This window comes from Leucopleurus acutus (genome assembly GCF_964270905.1).
Source record: "Leucopleurus acutus genome assembly, chromosome: 4".
NCBI classification, from domain to species: domain Eukaryota; kingdom Metazoa; phylum Chordata; class Mammalia; order Artiodactyla; family Delphinidae; genus Leucopleurus; species Leucopleurus acutus.
The window spans coordinates 130,538,081-130,558,735 of record NC_139146.1 but is presented as its reverse complement, the minus strand read 5'-3'; the positions used below and the strand labels follow the sequence as shown (position 1 = coordinate 130,558,735).

At 44.7% G+C, this 20,655-nt stretch overlaps 1 protein-coding gene across 1 annotated transcript in view; it reads left to right on the top strand.

Moving 5' to 3' along the window:
* The window catches only part of ARHGAP10 (Rho GTPase activating protein 10), a 328,476-nt gene that overhangs the window by 231,313 nt on the left and 76,508 nt on the right, over positions 1-20,655 (top strand). The window contains exons 17-18 of the mRNA XM_082838763.1: positions 3,353-3,458; positions 4,877-5,036. Of these exons, the coding sequence (XP_082694889.1) occupies positions 3,353-3,458; positions 4,877-5,036 (266 nt within the window). The remainder of the gene's footprint in view (positions 1-3,352; positions 3,459-4,876; positions 5,037-20,655) is intronic.

Here is a 20,655-nt window from a genome sequence, read left to right as displayed (position 1 = left end):
TTTTTCTCACTTGACTTTCTGATGACCCTGAAACTCCCTGGTCCTCTTGTCTCTTCCTCCTCCTGTGCTTTGCTTAGCTCCCTGGGCATCTCCCCTGTACGTCTTTGGAGCTCTTTTCCCCACCGCGGCGTCCTCTGTTAGCCTCTGAAGTACTCGGGCAGCCTTGGCCACATGCTGGAGGTCACACCCTTTGGAGAGCGTGGCTGGCCTTCAGCTCTAAAGCCTCTTCCCCATCCCAGATACCTGCTAGAATAGCAGCCCCTGAATGTCACTTTCTCCATCACTTCCACCATCGTCTTCCTCCCCAAACCCGCTTCGCCTCCTGGGTTCCTGTCTGTCAGCAGAACTGACCGTACTGCCAGGTAACCAGGACATGAAACGTCAGTCATCTTTGCCTCTTTCCTTTGACCCGTAGCCGGTCTGAGGCTAAATCCTGTCAGTTCTACCTCTTCCATAGTAGCTCTGACATAAGAGGAACACAGACATCAACAGTGACGTGAACAGCATCAGCAGTGACTGCTAACAGCGGTCCAGCGCCTCTGTATGCCAGGTGCTGGGGCTAAGTGCCTTACAGATGCCGCCTCACGGAATCTCAAGTGGCCTTCTGAGGTAGAGCTATTCGCTTCATTTTGCAGGTGAGGACCCTGAGGCCCAGCGAGGTTAGGTAACTTGCCCAAGGCCACTTAGCTGTCACTTGGAAGCGGTGATGCCACCATCTGACTGCGAACTATACTTCTTTGCTCTATTTCCTTATTTGTAGTTTGATCCCTTTCCCCACCCCAGTCCCCGCCCCTTCCTGCCTCAGTACTTCTTGACCACATAGCGGTTCCCTCTTAGTTTGCTCTTTTCCCCATTCTAATTCATCCTCTACAAATGTCAGGTATGTCTTCCCCCCAGTTTAACTCTCCTCATATCCCTTCCTTGCTTTACTTTCAGTGACTAATTTAGAAGCAACCGGTAAAGACAAGTTCTCTTTTTTAACTAATTTTTATTGGAGTATAGTTGATCTACAATGTTGTGTTAGTTTCTGCTGTACAGCAAAGGGAATCATTTATACATATATCTACTCTTTTTTAGATTCTTTTGCCAGGTAGGTCATTACAGAGTATTGAGCAGAGTTCCCTGTGCTATACAGTAGGTCCTTATTAGTTATCTATTTTATATATAGTAGTGTGTATATGTCAATCCTGATCTCCCAATTTATCCCTCCCCCCACTTCCCCCTTGGTAACCATAAGTTTGTTTTCTACATCTGTGACTCTATTTCTGTTTTGTAGATAAGTTCATTTGTACCATTGTTTTTTAGATTCCACCTATAAGCGATATCATATATTTGTCTTTCTCTGTCTGACTTACTGCACTCAGTATGACATTCTCTAGGTCCATCCATGTTGCTGCACATGGTATTATTTTGTTCTTCTTATTTTTTAATTTTTATGTATATATTTTTTTATTTTGTTCTTTTTTATGGCTGAGTAATATTGGTCTTTACGGACCAGAGTTTGGCCCTGACCACCTTTATGTAAGCTTAGGAGCAGTCTCTGAATAGGCTGTGTATTTTCTCACACTGTTTGCTGAATCCAGAATGTACCCCACACCCCTTAGTTCCACCCTTCCCTGAAACCTCTCCCGTTCTTCAAGCCCTGACTCGAACATTCTCCCTTATGCGAAACCTTCCTGAGCATCCCTGGCAGCTCTCTGTGAACTTCCATAGCGATTTGTAACCTTCCTTCCTGCTGCGGTAAACGGAGCACCTAGTTCTTACGGGTCACTTCTCTGACACCCCTGACAACTCTAGCATAATTCTCAATAATAAGCATTTTATCGATTTGTCCCATAATATTCTATCAACACAATAAAGGGAATTTGGGCACATTGTTCGTAAGAGCCATGGACGATCATTAATACCAAAGTCTAAGGGATAAAGGTAATATATTCAATATTTGTTCGCTAGAGCTGCTGTGACAAAGTACCACAAGCCAGACGGCTTAAAACAGCAGAAGTTTATTCTCTCACAGTTCTAGAGGTGAGGTCCCAAATCAGGGTGTCAGCAGAGCCATGCTTCCTTGGAAGGCTCTAGGGAAGGAGCCTTGCCCCATCCACCTTCTGGTGTTTCCTGGCAATCCTTGGCATTCCTTGGCTTGTAGGCACATCTCTTCGATCTCTGTCTCCATTGATACATGATACTCTCCCGTATGTGTGCCTTCACGTGGCCATCTTCCCTCTACGTCTTTGTTTTCTTATAAGGATACCAGTCCCTGGATTAAAGGACCACCCTGCCCCACTGTGGTCTCATTTTAACTAACGATATCTGCAGTGACCTTATTCCAAATAAGCACTGTCAAGTATGTCTCATTATTCTAATGTTTTGACATCTGGGGCTTGACTGACCCTGGGGAGACTGCCCTTCCTGGGGCTAACCAACTCCTAGAGGTATTTAACCTGAGCACACTTTCCATGTGCAGACTAACCAATCCAGAGCCCGTTTTTCCCTCCCCGACCCCATCTTTCGGGTTCGAACACTCCAGACCAATATTCTTCTGCCTTAACTGCCTCAGAGCCAGGAACCAGGTAATCAGGAACAATCTCTATACCCCCGAGCCTGCTGAAAAAATTCACAGCAACCAGTCTTAAGCCTGCTTACCCTGCCTTGCCTGTTCCTTCATGTGGATACTGCAATAAACCCTCTTGCTCACATTTTCCTTTTGCTCATTGCCTCCTGACCTCCCCGGTGCTTCCCCATGCGGCCCTGCATGCCATGCCATGCCTCCCGTTTCTAGGGATCTGTGAGGACAAGCGTCTTCGTTCCTGAGAGTTGTTTCCATGTCTGCGTGTCTTACCACACCTGATAAAAACAAATCCCTGGTATATTTAAAAATAGTCGCATTCTGAGATACTGGGGTGGAGGAGGGTTTGCAGTTTCAGCATATCATTTGGGGGGGATAAAGTTTAACCCATAAAAGGGAGGAACCTAATCCTGGTATTTTATTTGCATTCCAATGTGGGGCAGTGACCCAGTGACTAGACTCATCAGGTAAGCGAGGAGCAGACTTGAGGTGCAGCGTGCCAGAGGGAGAATCCGTAGTTGCCCTCTCTTCTTAAATATCAGCAGAGGGAAAGGCACTAATTGCAGCCCCGCTGACATTATGTCATAGGGGGAGGCACAGAAGATTCATAATAGGGAGAAAGATGGATGGATGGATTTTCTTTTCCTTTGAAAAGTGGCAAAATACATGTAAATTATCTGCTTGAAGATTTAACGGATGAGCTATTGTAATTGTTTTTAGGAATATATTTGATTCTGAGTTCTCTAACCATTTTTTTTCTTTTTCTTTTATTTATTTTCTTAAAAGAAAGCGGCAGCCCAGAATCTCGTGTTAACGCTATCCATTTCTTGGTACACAAACTGCCGGAGAAAAATAAAGAAATGTTGGATATTCTGGTGAAACACTTAACAAAGTAAGCCTCTTTTTCTTCCGAACTTGCTTTATTTTGCTCTGGACACCGTGCGGTGGTGTCAGATATGTAACACTTGGAGCTGGGGCTGTTTACACAATACCAGGGACCACACCTGCGAGGGCAGGCTGGACACTTGCCTTATTGTGTGTGTTTTGGACAAGAGTGATGAAATATGATGCTTTCATGAAGTCGTATAATTATTTGCTTAACGTCACTGCCAGCAACTCAGGGTTTGATTTGAAGTAAGAAAAGAGAATCTTACACATTTCCCTGCTTACAGATTCTGGAAATGTGATTATAAGCCTGTTAGCAAATTTAGCTTTGGTTTCACACCTACCTAACTCTGAGTCTGAACATGTCCTTCAAGTTTGTTTAATCCAATAATACGTAGTTATTTCATAGGATCCAGTTTATTCCTTTCACTCCCTCTTTACAAAGCAAGCAAAAACTAAGAATTCAGTGGAAAAATTAGCTCTTTCTTCATATATAAAGGACTCCTAGATCACTGTAATTGTAAAATTTTAGAGGTGGGAGGAAGCTGAGGAATGCTGTGTTTTACAACCCATATTTCACATGAAAAAGAAACTGAAGGCCAGAGGATATTATGAGTTTCCAAGGGTCCTACTGCTAGTAAAGCTGTTCATTCATTTGGCCAGAAAATATTGGTTGAATGCCTTCTTAAGGTGCTAGCTGATACAAAGATACATAGTTGAACAAGATAGACAAAGTCCCTACTTTCATGAAGTCCCTTCTTTCTAAGACGGAAAAGATAATAAACATTAAAAATAAAAATATAAAATAATTTCAGGTGATAAATGGTAAAAAGACCAAGTAGAGTGAGGGATAAAGAATATATGTTGGGTTTTGGACTATAAAGTGGGTTGTTATGGAACTTCGTTTCTGAGGATGAGACCTTTTGAGTTGAGACCCGAATTAGGTTGCAGGGCTGCTGAGAACAGTTGTCCAGGTTGTTCACTGCACAATGGTACTGGGAGAGGGATGAGTTGGGTGTTCTGATCAAGCTCTGTGTGCCTGTGAAGGTGATTCTTACAAAGGTGCCATGTGGTCTAGTAGTGCCTGGAAGCGAGGGTATAATGACCTGGGGAAAGAAGCAATGTTCTAAGTAGAAAGGAACAGTAAATGAAGGTGTTCAGAGACACAAGCTTAGCATACACATAGAATTATTAAGAAAGATGCTGTGGTTAAGCAGAGCATCAAAGAAAGGGAGGTAGGAAGGTAGGCAGGGACCCCATCACATGGGGCCTTGCAGATGCGCTGATCTCAGTGGCAGACGCTGAGGACAGTTGAGTCTGGCTCCTTGTTTTTAGGGAAATACAGAGTTGCAAAATACTCTGCATGCCACAGTTATTGCCCCTTCTTTTAACCAGGGACCTTTCTTCCCCCCCTCATCTTATTAGTGTTTCAAATCACTCCAAGCAGAACCTCATGACCGTGGCAAATTTAGGAGTGGTGTTTGGACCAACTCTGATGAGGCCACAGGAAGAAACTGTTGCTGCCATCATGGATTTGAAGTTTCAGAATATTGTCGTGGAAATTTTAATTGAAAACCATGAAAAGGTAAAAGTGCTTTTTTTTTTTTTTTTTTTTCCCAGAAGGGAATTCCTGTGTTGGGCTCGTCCCTGTGTGAGGTACAACTGTCCTCTTAGATTTTCCTTCTCTCTCTTTTTATTTAATGATTTTATTATCATGTTGGGGAGCCTGGTTCTGAGAAGTCCTCATAGAGCTTCTGTCTTTGGATGGAGTTCCACAAATCTGAAGCTTTACCCGGTCTTCTGTTATCTCACGGGTTTAAGGAAGCAACGTTTAATCCAGATGCAGATGAATATCGGCAGTGTCATTGTGGACTGTTTATGGTTTTTGCTGCCTTTGTTCCTATCCTTGGATTTCTCACTGAAATTCTGTTTACTGTAACACAGGGAAAACATTTTTTGTCGATCTGTATCATACTCTCCCCAGAAAAACACACACAACTGTCCCTCTCCTTGCAATTGTGCTAATAATTTCAGGGGATTCACAACATCCTCAAACCCGGGGCCTCCAGGTTGAGAATCTCTGGTTTAAAATGAATCTTAGGTAACATATCCTGTTGTTTGTTTCTCTGTATTCAAGGGAATACATGATTTTTCAAAATACAATAGACTCTTTCAAGAACTTTTAGATATTTTTCCCCCCTTTATTCTGTTCATATAGATCAGGACCTTGCTAATAACTTTCCTCACTTTTAAGATAGGGAATTGGAAAACTTAAAATGCTTGGTCAACAACTTTAATTGTTTATAAATTTTCTAAAATATTGAGATTGCGTTATATGCCAAGCATGCATTAGGTGCTGGGAGGTGAAGATGAACATTACAGTCCCTGATGGAAAGCGGGTCACGATCTAGGGGGTTGAGCCCTGTTTCGGGACTTGTGTCCCACAGCACACATCCCTGTCTAACATATTATGCAATTGACTTATTTTTCTAGTTGTTATCTATTTCTTTCTTCTAGATCTTTGAGGGCAAAGATCTTTTTGCACATTTAGAACAGTACCTGGTATTCCTTAGGCACTTGGTTAGTATTTATTTGGTGAAGTAATGGATTCAATGAAATTTCTGGGGGTCAGGGGAGTGGGAAAGAGACAGATGAAGAGAGGTGTAGTCCTTTTGCACAAGTGTTGCGAGAACATTTCTTGGATTCTTGTTGCGTTTGCTGTTGGCTAGAGCAATTCTAGCTGGTGCAAATATCGATTCCCTCTGAAAAGCTAGGCTCGAAACCTGGTTAGAGATTTGCTTTATCCGTATGGTAAAAGCAGCTTGTTTTGTGGGTGTCAGACATTGGTGGGGTTTTTGTTTTTGTTTTTTGGTAGCTAGTGGTGCATTTATGCCTCCTCTCATGGCCCCGTCAAACTGTCATTAATGTGTACGGAAGTATCCAGACAGCTTCAGGGCACGATGGCTACTATTCATTTTGAGAAAAAGAAATAATTAGACTATAAGCTTTGAGGCAATGTTTAGGAGCGCAACTATCATTAGATTAAATCCCAATTAAGAGAACTTTTATCCAATTTATTTGTGAAAATACTGGTTCTGGGTCTTGCTCTTGGATAAAAGGTTCTCCATCTAATGCTGTAGCTTCCTATTTCCTTCTCTTATTTGAAGCTGGGAAGATAAGTACACGATTTTTTTCTGCTGGGAAATCGATAGGGCTGCTTTCACCTTGTTAGCCAATCTTACAGGAATTCCAAGTGGCATTGGTGAGCCAATTATAATAGTTAACAGCAGATGGAACTGGACCCACTCTCGGAGATGCAGCTTCATTGAACTCAGTAGAGGGCTTTCGGATCTCCCTCTCTCCCTTTCGGTGGCCAGGCTAGATAGTGCTGGGAACGCACAACCAATACTGATTGCAGTCCTGAGGTTTCCTACCAAGAGGAGGTGAGATAGTGACTTTCAGATTCTTCATTGAGTGTGTGAGTTTAGCTTTGGAAGCAGAGGGTTGCTTGGGGCTTGGTAGGGGCAGTGAGCTTGGATTAGTGAACATTTTTGAGAACTTAATATCCCTATTACTCCTTTATTCACCCCTTCAATTTCATCCTTGTCCACTGTCACTCTCACTCCCAGCTCGTTGTTCATGCTCAAGTGGTCTTCACTTCGGAGTCCAGGCTCTGCTATGAGGAGGAGTATTTCTGCTAACAAGGGTGATTGCGTAGAAACACTTTGTAGGGGTGTCTGGCCCCAGCTGAGCCATACGTTTCCCTGACAGCTGATCCACATGCACCACCCGAAGGAGCTGGTGTTTTACTTGAATGTAGTGAGGGAGAGATACGGCTCCTCTTAATGTTTGAGAACAAAGAGAAAAAGAGAGAGGGAGGAAGGATAGCAAACGTTAAAAAGAATAGTCTCGTGAGGAAGGAAACAAAATTATAATTAAAAAAAGGAGGGGAAACTAGCAATGAAATGAAACGGCCTAGGTGGTGTCTATGAAGGAGAAGGAATTGCGGGGGTGGGCGGTAATGACAGTAGAAGGAAAATGTTTTCTTTTCCTCAGTTACTTATTTTTCTTCCCTAGGAATGTGAAAAATGGTAACTCTGACTGGAAAGTCACTAAGTCAGAAAAGGAAACTTTCAACATATAATTAAAGCAAGAACGCTCCAGATTAATTTCGGAGTTAGAAAAAGACCCTTGGTTAATCTGCTTTGGAGATCACATCTTATCCAAGCCTCTTTGTTGTTTTCATAAAATCCATATGTACTTTATGGGAAACTTAATCCATATGTTTTGGCTTCATTTCCACTCAGTACATTAAGATGTTGTTTTAAAAGAAGTGTTCGCGGGCCAAAAAAATTATCAAGTTCTTTCTTCCCTTGCAAACCAGAAAATTGCATTTCCCAGGTGGAAAGGGTACTGTGAAATTCCCAAGGATTTTCAAATTGGGGTTGTGCCTCAGAAATGTGTGAGTTCTGCATATGTTTTGTTCTTAAAGTATACAGTTGTCCCTCGGTATCTGGGGGGGGGGGATTGGATCCAGGACCCCCTGCGGATACCAAAATCCACAGATGCTCAGGTCCTTTATATAAAATGGCAGAGTATTTACATATAACCTATGCACATTCTCCCGTATACTTTGTCATCTCTAGATTACTTATAATACCTGATACAGTGTAAATGCTATGTAAGTAGTTGCCAGCATGCAGCAAATGCAAGTTCTGCTTTTTTGGAACTTTCTGGAACCTTTTTTTCCAAATATTTTCGATCTGCTGTTGATTACATCCGCTAATGGGGAACCCACGGAGGACGGACTGTACTTGTTACGGATTAATTCAGTACATCTGTCATGAGTGCCTGCTCTGAATCAGACATGGTGTGAGATTTGGGAGAAGTGAAGACAGTCCTGTAGGGAAAAGAAGAAATGGTGGAGAGTAAGCGCTCTCACACAGATAGAGAGAGAGCCGCCGAGACTCCCGAGGAGAGTTTATGTCCACCTGTGGGGAATCTGGAACGTTTCCTGAAGAGGTGATTTGAGTAGGTTTTAGAATGGAGTTTGAACAGGTGGAGGTGTTTTAAGGGGACACTTCAGGTGTGGGGCATCATGTCATCAGAGAAACAGAGCAGGTGTGTGTTCTGGGAACACGAGGCTCCTGTTGGCACAGGGGCGAGCGGTACGAGATGAGATTGGAAGGAGATCTGGGCCAGGTGTGGGGAGTTTCAGACGGCCACCTTAGGACTTTGGATCTAATTTTAGAGGTATCAGGGCCTCTCGTGGCTTTTAAGATTAAGCCTCTCGTGCTTAACCTGGCAGCAGGGTTGGCAACAGAAAGTAGAGGAATAAAAGACCAGGTGAGAGGTCGCATGGCATGGTCGTGAGAGTGGTGAGTTACAGGTGGAGAGCATCAGTTTGTGAGGTGGGACAGACACAGTCCAGGCACTGCATTTGTACCTCAGAAGAAGGTGTTATAAATGATGCTGAATATTCCATCCTGGAAGAATATTGGTGTTATTAATGGAAGGAGGGGAAAAATGGGTTTGGGGCAGAAGGTGAGTTCCGTTTATAACATGCAGAATTTTAGTTGTTGTCTGGATATCCAGCAAGATAAGCCCAGCAGACAGTTGGAGATGTGGGGCTCAACCTGGGGAGAGAATTTAGTGGGAGAAAGTGTACCATATGGTGTAAAGACATGAGGTAGATGTGAGAAAGAATTCCGTGGTGCGTCTGTTATATACGGTGTTTATCTCATATGACCTGTGTCTGTGTGTGTGTAATGCCCATTGCGTATATATATGTAATGGTATCCTTATATGTGTACAGAATTCATATTACATATCTTATCCCTTTATGCATATGAGAAAAACTGAAGGGTAAAACATCCCGTGCTCACGGCCACACAGCTAGTGAGTGGCAATGCCTGGGTTTGCACTAAGGATTGTTCGACCCCAAAGCTTTCATTACTCAGAGAGGAGAAGAACAATATCTTTGAGAAATAATGAGATTTTACTCTTAGTGATAAAAGAGGAGCCAGAAGAAGCCCAGACGAGTTCAGTGTCAGGGTGGTCAAGGGGTGTTGTCAGTGATGCCAGTTGCTGTCAGGAGATGGGCAAGTATGAGGACTAGTGGAAGGCATGTTCTCTCCAAGAGTGAGATGTCTGTTGAGAGCAACTTGTAAGGCCTTAAACGTGTGAGTGTTCAGGAATGGATGATAATAAATCTGGATCTACTTCCAGTTTTTCCCATGTGACAGAAGAACAGATGGGAGGAAAAGTCAGAGCAGCCGTGACAGGGAAAGGAAGGATGACGGAGGACGCGTACACCTGCGTTGTCCACGGCTTGCTTATTATTCTCATATTCTGATCACCTGTTAGCTCACAGCTGGCGTGGGGGCTGTCTTTAGAGGAACTTCGTTAAACAGGTGTGTAAAGAACCCTGTCGAGTTACAGGATCTGTTTAAATTGAGCCTATTCTGCTATTTTATACATTTTTAATGTCATAAAAGAAATATATATTTATAATGTGACTCAGCCTTTTTTCTGCCCTGCCTCAGTCCCTCGGGGCCCTTGAAGATTCAGAAGAGCCTTTGAGAATCATCAAAAAAAAAAAAAACACCATATCAGGGTGGTTCTCTTTTCACATCTGCCTTGTTTTATGTTAATGTTTAAACTGCCAATTTATATAAAGTAAGGTACATAATGTTACTCTTAACCAAATCACTTTACAAAATACATGCCATAATGTAGTTATAATCCAGGTTATATTTATCTTGTTAAGGATTTTCGTTGGATTTTCAGTGTGATAGGTTGCTTTCATGGTCACTGATTCTCTGAGGGTCAGTAGGTTATGAAGTTTTTGTGTTTTTTTCCTAGTATTAGCCTTCATGTAGTACAGTTTCTGTGGACCACAAGGTGCTAAGAGTTTGTTTACATAAAACTTTTCCGGACTTCCCTGTTGGCGCAGTGGTTGAGAGTCCGCCTGCCGATACAGGGGACGCGGGTTCGTGCCCCGGTCCGGGAAGATCCCACATGCCGCGGAGCGGCTGGGCCCGTGAGCCATGGCCACTGAGCCTGCGCGTCCAGAGCCTGTGCTCCGCGGCGGGAGAGGCCACAACAGTGAGAGGCCCGCGTACTGCAAAAAACAAACAAAAAACCTTTTCCTTGGTGAGGATTCCTATAAGTTTGCTAAAAGAAACATATTCACCTTTGAAGTGAGCTCTGTGTCAGTCTGTCTCGTTTTTCCTGGTGAGAAAATGGAGGCCGTTCGGGATGGTGACGCTTTGTTGGAAAAGGCTGACCACTTTCTTGTTCACGAGTTTCTTCAGTAGGTTGTGCTTTATCAAAGCACCTTTGTAACATAGGTTGCAGAGTTCTTGAATAGGCTGTGTCCTCCAGTCATAGAGGAACCTAGAAACAGTAAAGGTGAGAAGGACGTATACATTTCCCCTCAGGGGTCCAGCGTAATCCCCAGAATATTAAATTACATGCACATGGACAAGAGTATCCAGTGGTGCAGTGCATCACTTTTGTTAACCTTGGGACTGACTTTCTGACCTGCATCCTCCTGTCTTTGCCAAAAGCTAGAAGAACGTGTCTCTGCTCCCAGGTTCATGGTGGGATGGATTCCCTGTTCAGGCCCCACCTGCAGTCCACGTGTGGTCTGTTTCTGGGTCCAGGGCAGCCCGTTCCTCCATTCCTGAAGCTTCAGAAACCACACCCAGCCTGGCTTTCTCCTGCGGTTGATCTCTGTCATCCTTTAATGCCAGTGAGGCCCGAGTGAGTAGCATGCAAACCATTTTTCACTGAGCGCGAGGCACCTTCCAGTCTTAGGGCGTGCTTGTCATTTAATGGGGAAAAGAATTCTTTTTAAAAAAGAATGCAGCCTGAACTGCATCTTGATTGAGCTTTGCTGGCCCTGGGTTGCTAGGCAGCAGCAGTTTTCCTGCGACAGGAAAAGAAATGTCTTAAGCATCAGCAACAACAATAAAACTCCAAAGTTTCTAAAAGTTGGTGTCTGCCTGAGTCATGACCCCTCAGCCTAGAGGTCAAATCCTGCAGCAAGAATATTTGACAAATTTTCAAAGGTTTTTTTTTTTTTTTTCTTTTCCCCTTGCAGTTTTCGTAAGTGTCCTCCTTGGCACAGCCATGAAAACGTACTTTACTGTTACATTTTTTTTTTTTTTTCTCAACAGGGCTGTGCATTTTCTGGTGTGTTTAGAAAGAAGCTTTAAAAGCACAGAAAGCTTGGTCTTTCTCGTTCCTTTAAGGAGAGTTGGAAGATAATAATGACATTGTCTTCTGCTCTTTTCGTTTAGCTCCGGCATGGGATGTCTCTGCTGTGTGCTGTGCTATAGCTCTGGAGATGGTAGATAATATTTTCCCATGGGACTAGAGTGGTTTGATGCAAGCAAATTCTGTAACGTTTTCCTGTCCAGTAGAGACAAGGCACTGGGACTGTCTCAGGAAGATCGAAGAGCTGCGGTGTAGAAAGCGGGGCGGGGAGGTTTATTCTCTGTTGTCTAAGAAAGCATACTTGGTCCAAGTGAGTGGAACTTGCTGGGAGGTGAGTTTTTGATTCAACAGAAGGCAGAACTCCATAATATTTGTAATAATGAGACTGCGTTCCTAGTAGAGATGGGTCTGAGGAGTTGGAGGAAAGCTGGCAGATGGCTGAGGTCTGCCCACTCTGAAAGTCTCGGCCAGTGACCTTGGAGACGCAGAGCTGCAAAGACAGGTCCTCCGAGCTTGTCTCAGCGCTTGGCACTTGACACTGAATCAGTGTTGGTAGAATTCAGAATGGTGAGGAGGAAACAATTTTATGTTGTTTATATTCCCAGCAATACCCAGAGTCCTTGGAAGGGAAAATAAGGATGTAAGCGTGAGGGGTGGGCGTGGCATGGTTGTGTGGGTGGGCCCTAGAGAAGCAACCTTGGCTTTCCTTAGGGGACAGCAGAGTGTAGGGTGCTTATGGGCTTGGCTTTTGCATGGACAAAGCGCCCCCTTTTAACTTTTCTTTGTAAAATAAAGAAACCGGCTTTCAGAGCTGTCTCTTCTGTATCTCTCAAGACAAAGTTGAGAACAGTAATAATCTCAGCCAGCAGAGGGATGGTTATGTGCTGGTACCTAGGCTCCGCTCCTCGTGTGACATTTTATTGAAATAATCTGCTGACAGTATCACAGAATGTAGCAGAGCCAGCTCGAAAGGAGAATTCCTTGGGTTGGAATCTCAGCTCCACCAAGTTGTGTGACTTTGGTGACCCGGGCCCCCCACTTAACCTCATCATCAGATTCCTCACCTGTGAAAGAGGAAAAGCTGAAGTACCTATCCAGCAGAGACCTGTGTTGAGGATGAGGTGAGCTGTTTTACAGATGAGGAAAACGAGGCTCAGTGAGTTGCTCAAGTGGCCCGGCTGGGGTTTGAACTCCGTCTGTCTGCCTCCAAAGCCTACTCCTGACATCTACACTGTAGCTGTCCGATCATGTGTGTGTAAATACGCACATTTCATATGAAACTAATGACTTATTTGTGTTTTTCAAAAGACTTTGTATTTTTTAGAACCGTTTTAGATTGATAACAGAATTGAGAGGAAGGTACAGAGATTTCCAGTACCACCCCCTCCGCCCCCATGCGTGCAGAGCCTCCTCCATTTGTTACAGCCAAGGGACCCACCCTGGCACGTCATTATCACCAGAGTTTACTTAGGGTTCGCTCTTGGTGTTGTGCCTTCTTGGGTTAGGCCAAATGCGTTATGACACGTATTCATCACGATCATCAGTGTGTTTTCACGGTTCTGAAAATCCTGTGCTCAGTCTGTTCATCTCCTCCCACCCATGCCCTCCCCACCCGCCAGCCTGGCCACCACTGACCTTTCTTTTTGTTTTTTTTTTTGCGGTACACGGGCTTCTCACTGTTGTGGCCTCTCCCATTGCGGAGCACAGGCTCCGGACGCGCAGCCTCAGCAGCCATGGCTCACTGGCCCAGCCGCTCCGCGGCATGTGGGATCTTCCCGGACCGGGGCACGAACCCGCGTCCCCTGCATCGGCAGGCGGACTCTCAACCACTGCGCCACCAGGGAAGCCCATCCATCACTGATCTTTTTTACTGTCTTTACAGTGTTGCCTTTTCCAGGTGTCATATAGTTGGACTCATACAGTGTGAGCCTTTTCAGATTGGCTTCTCTCACTGAGTACTGTGCATCTAAGGTTCCCCCACATCTTTTCACGGCTTGGTAGCTCATTTCTTTTCAGCGCTGACTTGTTTGTATTTTGAGAGAACCAGGATGATTGTTATGTAAATGACTGTTACACCCAGTGGGTGAGGACGAGAAAGCAAACTCCTCTCACTGGCCTTCTTCCCGCCGCTCAGGTGGCTTCCCTGTGACATACAGCCCACTTCTGAGATGCATTCTTTCTAGGCTCGGCAGGCGGGGTCAAGGCCTCTCAGCCTCACCATTGATGAAAGCTCTAGCTAAGCCCTGGTGACCCTCCTCGTCTTCATCACCATCAGCATCATTAATATAGGATAACAGGGCTTCTCTGGTGGCACAGTGGTTGAGAGTCCGCCTGCCGATGCAGGGGACGCGGGTTCGTGCCCCGGTCCGGGAAGATCCCACATGCCGCGGAGCGGCTGGGCCCGTGAGCCATGGCCGCTGAGCCTGCGCGTCCGGAGCCTGTGCTCCGTAACGGGAGAGGCCACGACAGTGAGAGGCCCGCGTACCGCAAAATAAAAATTAAAAAAATAGGATAGCAGTCTGCCTGATACTTATCAAGTGCTCATACCGTATTCTACATCATGATCTCGTTTAGTACCTGCTCAGCGACTCTATATGTCTAACGTCTCAGGTAGACGTTATCATCCTTATTTTACAATTTGGAAAATGGGGCTTAGGGTGAAATTCGCCCACGGTCACGCAGCTGGGAAATGGCGACGCTGGGATTGGAACCCAGGACTGTCTGCCTCAGAGGTTGGAGCTGTCAAGCCTTCCACTCTACTGCTGCTCCTTCCATTCTAAATGGCTTTCAGTGGAAGGCTTTGTGTTCAGGGTCACTGCCTAATGGGCAGGGCTGCAATATTCTGATGCTCAGGAACAGCAGATCTGGAATATATGTAGATTGAACTACATCACTAAAAACAGTATTTTGATGTCTCACATATATTTTCAGATATCTAAAATTACACCGAATAGTGTAAGTGGGAAAACATAAATATGGAGTTATCAGTTCAATAATATGTAAAGAACTGATTCTTCAAAACTATAAACCAGAGGATTGAGAATAAGCTACATGTTTTTAGCAAAACCTTTAGAATTAAAAACGATAAGTTTGTATCATATACTATGTGTATTGTTGACGCCTATACCATGATAACATAGCCATTTGCATCAGACTAGGATACTTGCAGAGAAAAGGTTTTTTTTTCTCCTTCTTTTTCCTGGAAAGATCTCCTGCTGCTTTGTAGACAGGGCTGGGAAAAGGGCATTTTTCTAGACTGTCCCCCCTCATCTGTAGTGTCCTGTAAGTCATTTAGTACAGATATGTCCTAGCGGACAGCCCAGCCCCCAGCGGCTTGCTGTGGAGGTCGACCCCTCCAGCACGTTCGTGTGACGTTGTGCTCCTCTTACTTAGGTCTGCTGATTTAGGCCAGCTGGATGCAGAAGAGCAGACACGCTGGAATCTGGGCTGAGTGAGATTCTGTCTTCTAGAGATTTGGAGTTGGGATGTGGGGAAACGCAGCCCGTTACTGTGAGGTGGCTTTTGGGCTTGGGGCTGAAGAACCCCTGGGATGAGTCCAGTACCAAGTGGAGGAAGGCAGTGCTCTGGGAAGGATCGGGAAGCTGATCCCAAGAGGGATGCAGAGGCGAGAAGCGGAGACTTGTTGGTTGACTCTTGATGGCCTCAAGCTCCTAATTCAGGCAGGTGTTGAGTTCCAGCTCTTTCTGCTTTCTGCTACTCCTTTTAATAAATCCCTGTTTAATTATGTCAGCTTGGTAACATGTTGGTTGCAACCAAGTCGTCTTTGGAGAGTGTGAGAAAATACACAGTGCAGGGTTCCGGCCAGTTTGCTAAGTTCCCAGATAGTCTATTCATTAGGTTTGATTTTGGCTCAGTTTATGTTTCAGTGACTTCACGCGGCCCCTGTATGTCCTTGAGGCCAGCTGCTCCGTGCACCCAGTCCTTATGGAAACAGAGCAAGTGGGTCTGGTCGATGCAGTTTTAGGTAGAAACTCGTACTTTGAGGTCACCCAAATCTTAACTTGTTGGTCGGTTCCCATAACTATATGCTTAGACCTTCTTTAACTTTCTTCTTCGGTTTTCTCCTCTTGGACCGAGGTTGAAACCGGAAATGGCTTTCTTCTCAATTCTCATATCATTTCTTTTTTGGCCAGGTAATTGTTTTCCTAATGCTTGGTCTCCAGTATTGCACCCCCCACTGTGTTCTTATACATCTCCCGGCAGGACCTCTGGTCTGCTGTTCAGTCAGTCAGTTGACATTTTAAAGTCCACTCACGCATCCAACATCCTTTTCCTCTATCAAGAGCAGTAGTTTTGAAGCCTTACTACATTAAGACCCACTTTGAAAATTTAAAGAAAACTTTGGGTCCTGTTCCCAGAAAGCAGTATAGTATATATATACAACTTTAGGAATTTTGGGGACTCCCAGGTCAAGAACCTAGAGCCATAGGGAAACCAAGAGCTGCAGGATAATCCATAAGGAGTTAAGGTCCAGAGCATTTCTTCAGGCTCGACTTTTCTTGCCTTTTGCTGGTGACTTATTTTCCACACTTCTGCTCAGGAACTGGGCGGGGGTCAGGTAAGGATTCATACTTTATTTATTCTTTTTAATATCTTTATTGGAGTGTAATTGCTTTACAATGTTGTGTTAGTTTCTGCTGTATAACAAAGTGAATCTACTATATGTATCCATATATCCCCATATCTTCTCCCTATCCCACCCCACCCTCTAGGTGGTCACAAAGCACGGAGCTGATCTCCCTGTGCTTTGCAGTAGGTTCCCACTAGCTATCTGTTTTACATTTGGTAGTGTATATATGTCAGTGCCGCTCTCTCACTTCACCCCAGAGGATGCATACTTTGTTTCCTGTGTTCCCCACTCGGGACCAGCCACAAAGGAAACCTTTCATGGAAGTATTGATTGCTTGTCTGGGCCATAGACAGTAGGAGTCCCCACTGAAAGGCATTGTGCTTAAATAGCAAAAGGCAGCCCCTTTGTATTATTTTGAGATGTGCTGGTGTTCAGACTTCTGCCACAGGGGGCAGAGGGTGGAAATCAGCTCGGGGGCAGATTGAAGAAAGCCCCTCTGTCCAGGTCAGGTCTTCCTACAGCAGCCTCGTTATCTCATTTGAATTCTTTCACATTTCCCTGAAGTTAAACCCGTTTTGAAACCCCACTGCTGCATTTAGTCAGTGATAATTGACCGTGTGCTAGTGTCTCAGCTCCTGCGTCTTTAGTATAGCAAACACTGACGTCCTGTGCAACTGGTTAATGAATATTCAACTGCCTAATGAATATTAGGCAGACGTCCTACCCAACTGCCTTTAGAATGGCTAAACGAAGGGTTGACGGTCTTAGCTCATGGACCCTGGGGCGTAACTGTTCTCTTTCTCCTAGACTTCCATTCATCCTCCGATTTCCACTGGAGCTAAAAGTCAGAGTGGGTACAGTGACTGCTTGATGAAGCAGGCTGCCACTGAGGGTCCTCCAAATCGAGGTCTTCCCATTAAGTCTAGTGCTTGCCTCCTTGGGTGTGTCCGGGGTCCTCAAGACTACTCCTGTGTCCCGGGATTTGCTGGAAGGACTCATGGGACTCAGCGTGTGGTTGTACTCACAGCTTAGGTTTATCACCGTGATGTAGTGAGGACATGCCAAGGAGAAGACGACGACACAGCTGGGGTCTGGAGGAATCACTGGAATTTTCCTTATGCTCTCACCTCCTCAGAGGGGTCACACACAGCGGACTCTTCCCCCAGCACCGAAAATGCAGCCACAAGCGTATAACGTGTCTGTTCAGGGAAGCGCCTTAGAGACTCAGTGCCTGTCGGGAGATAGTCATATCGTCATCCTTTGCTGAGCGGGTACTGAAATCCAGACTCCCAGAAGGAAAGCCGGTGTTCCGCGTCACACCAGCGCGTGCACGTTTATGTGGAGACGGTTGAGGCACAGTGGGCCCTCCTAAGCATTTTGGGAATGTTTCATTTCAGTTTAGAGAACTGTTGATCAGCCAAGTTGCCAGACGTCAACCAGGGACCAGCTTTGCAAGCAGGGTTTTCTAAGGATGGCCTTCCTAGGCCTGCCCCGTTTCCTCTTTTCTGTACACCGGGCATCTTTTACCTGCCACGGTGAGGAGCTTGAAGGGCAGCGGTGAGGGTGAGTTCCTGTTTCTCCTGCAAGGATGTTCTCTGTCGTTGGGATTCAGAGCCCTTCCTCTTTTGCTTTGGAAGCACCTTCCTTATTCTAGCAGGGAAGTGCCCATCGTCAGCACTGTTGAAAAGCGCGGGGTGAGTTTTGCCGAGACGCATGGGAATCGAGAACGATGTGGTCCGTACAGGTTAAGTAAATTTCAAGCCACGCCGCCTTATGTCACTGGATTAATTTGGCACCGTATGAAACGTCCCTCGAAAGCCTTCCTTGTTTTAACTTTCCACTTGATTGATTTCTCCGTAAGGGTGACCCCAAAGGGCAGCAATCAGTTTTGTTAGCTTTGTTTCTGTTTTCACCCTTAAGCTCTGTTGAGTGCTGTCTTTGGGGCCCCATGTTGTCTCAAGGATCAAGGTGCTATCATGTCTGTCCTGCCCCCTCCCTTTTGCATCTGGTCAAAACCCACCTCCTTGTCTCAGCTTGGGCATCGTGGTATCTGGGCGACACCGACACTCCTCAGATCCGCTCCTTCTTCCATTTAATCTTCTGGAATTTTCTTCAGAAAACCTTTTTGTTAGAAAATTTGAAGAAGTCCCTGCAGCCTTTAGTCCGTATTCCTTAGGTGAGCTTTCCATCAAGTATTAACAGTCTTCCTCCTCCCACGAGCTTTCTCAAGGTCATTATTTCTTTTCATGCAGATATTTGAAAAATTATTACCTAACTCGCCTTTTTTTTGGGGGGGGCAGATATCTTAATGATATCCATACTAAAAGTACCCCCTAATCCAGAGCGATTTAGGGGGAGGGTTGATTTTTTACTTCAGTCCTCTCCTGACCAGGTAGTGGTGAATTCTGTTGATCTTGATGCAGAAGTATTTGTTTGTTGTTACGCTAACATACAAGTATCTGGAATTCTAGAGTAGAGTAAAACCTAATCACCTAAAGCTGCCTAAAGATATGTATATAAGGTACATAGTCTGGAATCTGCTTCAAAATAATCTGGGTGATGTGGATGGACTAAAATTGGTCATCGGTTAGGGACTGATGTAGGTAGGTGATGTGGACATAGGAGTTCATTAAAGTATTATTTTTACTTGTATATATATGTCTGAAATGATTGATGATAAAAGTTAAGTGATCTGATATTTGGTGTTGGCATCATTTCTTTCACACAGTTCATTATTCATTCAACAAACATTTTAAAAGCTGCTCCTTGCCTTGTAGTATATGGACAGGGACAAAAGATTTAAAAAAAAAAAGCAGATCTTGCTTTCCAGAAGTCCAGCATTTAGTGAGAAAGACAACAGTGCAACTAACTCTGACACAGCCGAAGTCTAGTTCCCTGGCCTCAAGGTAATGTGTTTGAATTTGGACCTCTGAGAAGCTAGTCACTTTCTTTGTCCAAAGCCAGGTTAAGACCATTTCTGCACTGGAAAGACTTCATGTACTAGGCATCCCTTGGTGAATCACCTTAGTTGTTTCTTCAGAAGATGTTTACCCCTTCCATTCGCAGCAGTGAGCGAGGCCTGCAGGGGATAGGGTGGGTATAATTATGAAATGCAAGGTTCCTTTTCCTTAGCAGACTAGAATGTTCGGAAGAGGCTCGGCTCTAAGGGCTTCCTGAGCCCTGGTGCTCCAGACTGGCTAGCTCTAGTTCAGACCAGGAGTCGACCGAGAGGGTAGGAAGCATGGGTTTGCCTGCAGTTTACAGATTCAGGCGAGAAACTGAAGCTTGCGGAGTTGATATTAACCAACCCAAGGTCACACAGCTTGCTTTATTCATTTATAGCCTGCCTCGTTCCAAGAAGGATTCCAGGCCATGAAGCCACACAGTAAGAAAATTCCTTGTGGTCCCTCTAACCATCCCAAGAAAAACAAGGCCATATTTTTTTTTTCTTTTTGAGCTTAAATGGTGCATAGTGTTTCAGTCAATATTACTGCATGGATAGCTCTAAATTTAAATTGAACAAAAGTGCTTATGTATGTCTCTGTTGGAATGTGTGGGAGTCATAAAGGAAATCTCTGTATTTGATTTCATAAAGTCATGAGCATTCTATAGTCGCTTGAGCCACACATGCCAGCGCCTGGTTGTGTGCATGAGAAAGTTCTTATTCATCACTGCACAGCTGGTGTGTTGTTTGTCATCATTATTCCTTATTCTTAATTACCAAAAGTGCACATGGGCTACAGACTGTAGATGGTGCCAAACCAAACCTCTAAAGTGGTTGAATTAATAGGTTTGGAGGAAGATTTATAATCCTTTGTAAATGATAGTAATTCTGTGTTATGTTCATAGAAAGAAACAGTGCACATCAGAAACTCACTCAAAATCTGGATCGTAATCTCAAGTATATTATTATTCTCTATATCTACCTCCTGTTCCCTTTTGTTTGTTGCTGAATCAACTTTGCTTTTTTTGTGTGTATTGAAAATGGAATTTATTTATAGGCTGTGCTTTTTTTTTTTTTTTTGCGCGGTACGTGGGCCTCTCACTGTTGTGGCCTCTCCCGTTGCGGAGCACAGGCTCTGGACGCGCAGGCTCAGCGGCCATGGCTCATGGGCCCAGCCGCTCTGCAGCATGTGGCATCATCCCGGACCGGGGCACGAACCCGTGTCCCCTGCATCGGCAGGTGGACTCTCAACCACTGCACCACCAGGGAAGCCCTTTTTTTTTTTTTTTTAAGGTAATTTTTTTTTCCCCCTACCTCAGCAGTAAGTAAAAGTGGAGACATTCTTTCTCCAGGGAAGGCTTCAAATGCTTGGTTTCTCTGGAATGTCATTTCTCTTTAGGTGGAAATGAGGGAAATGACCACTAAGAGGATTAGTCATCATTTTCA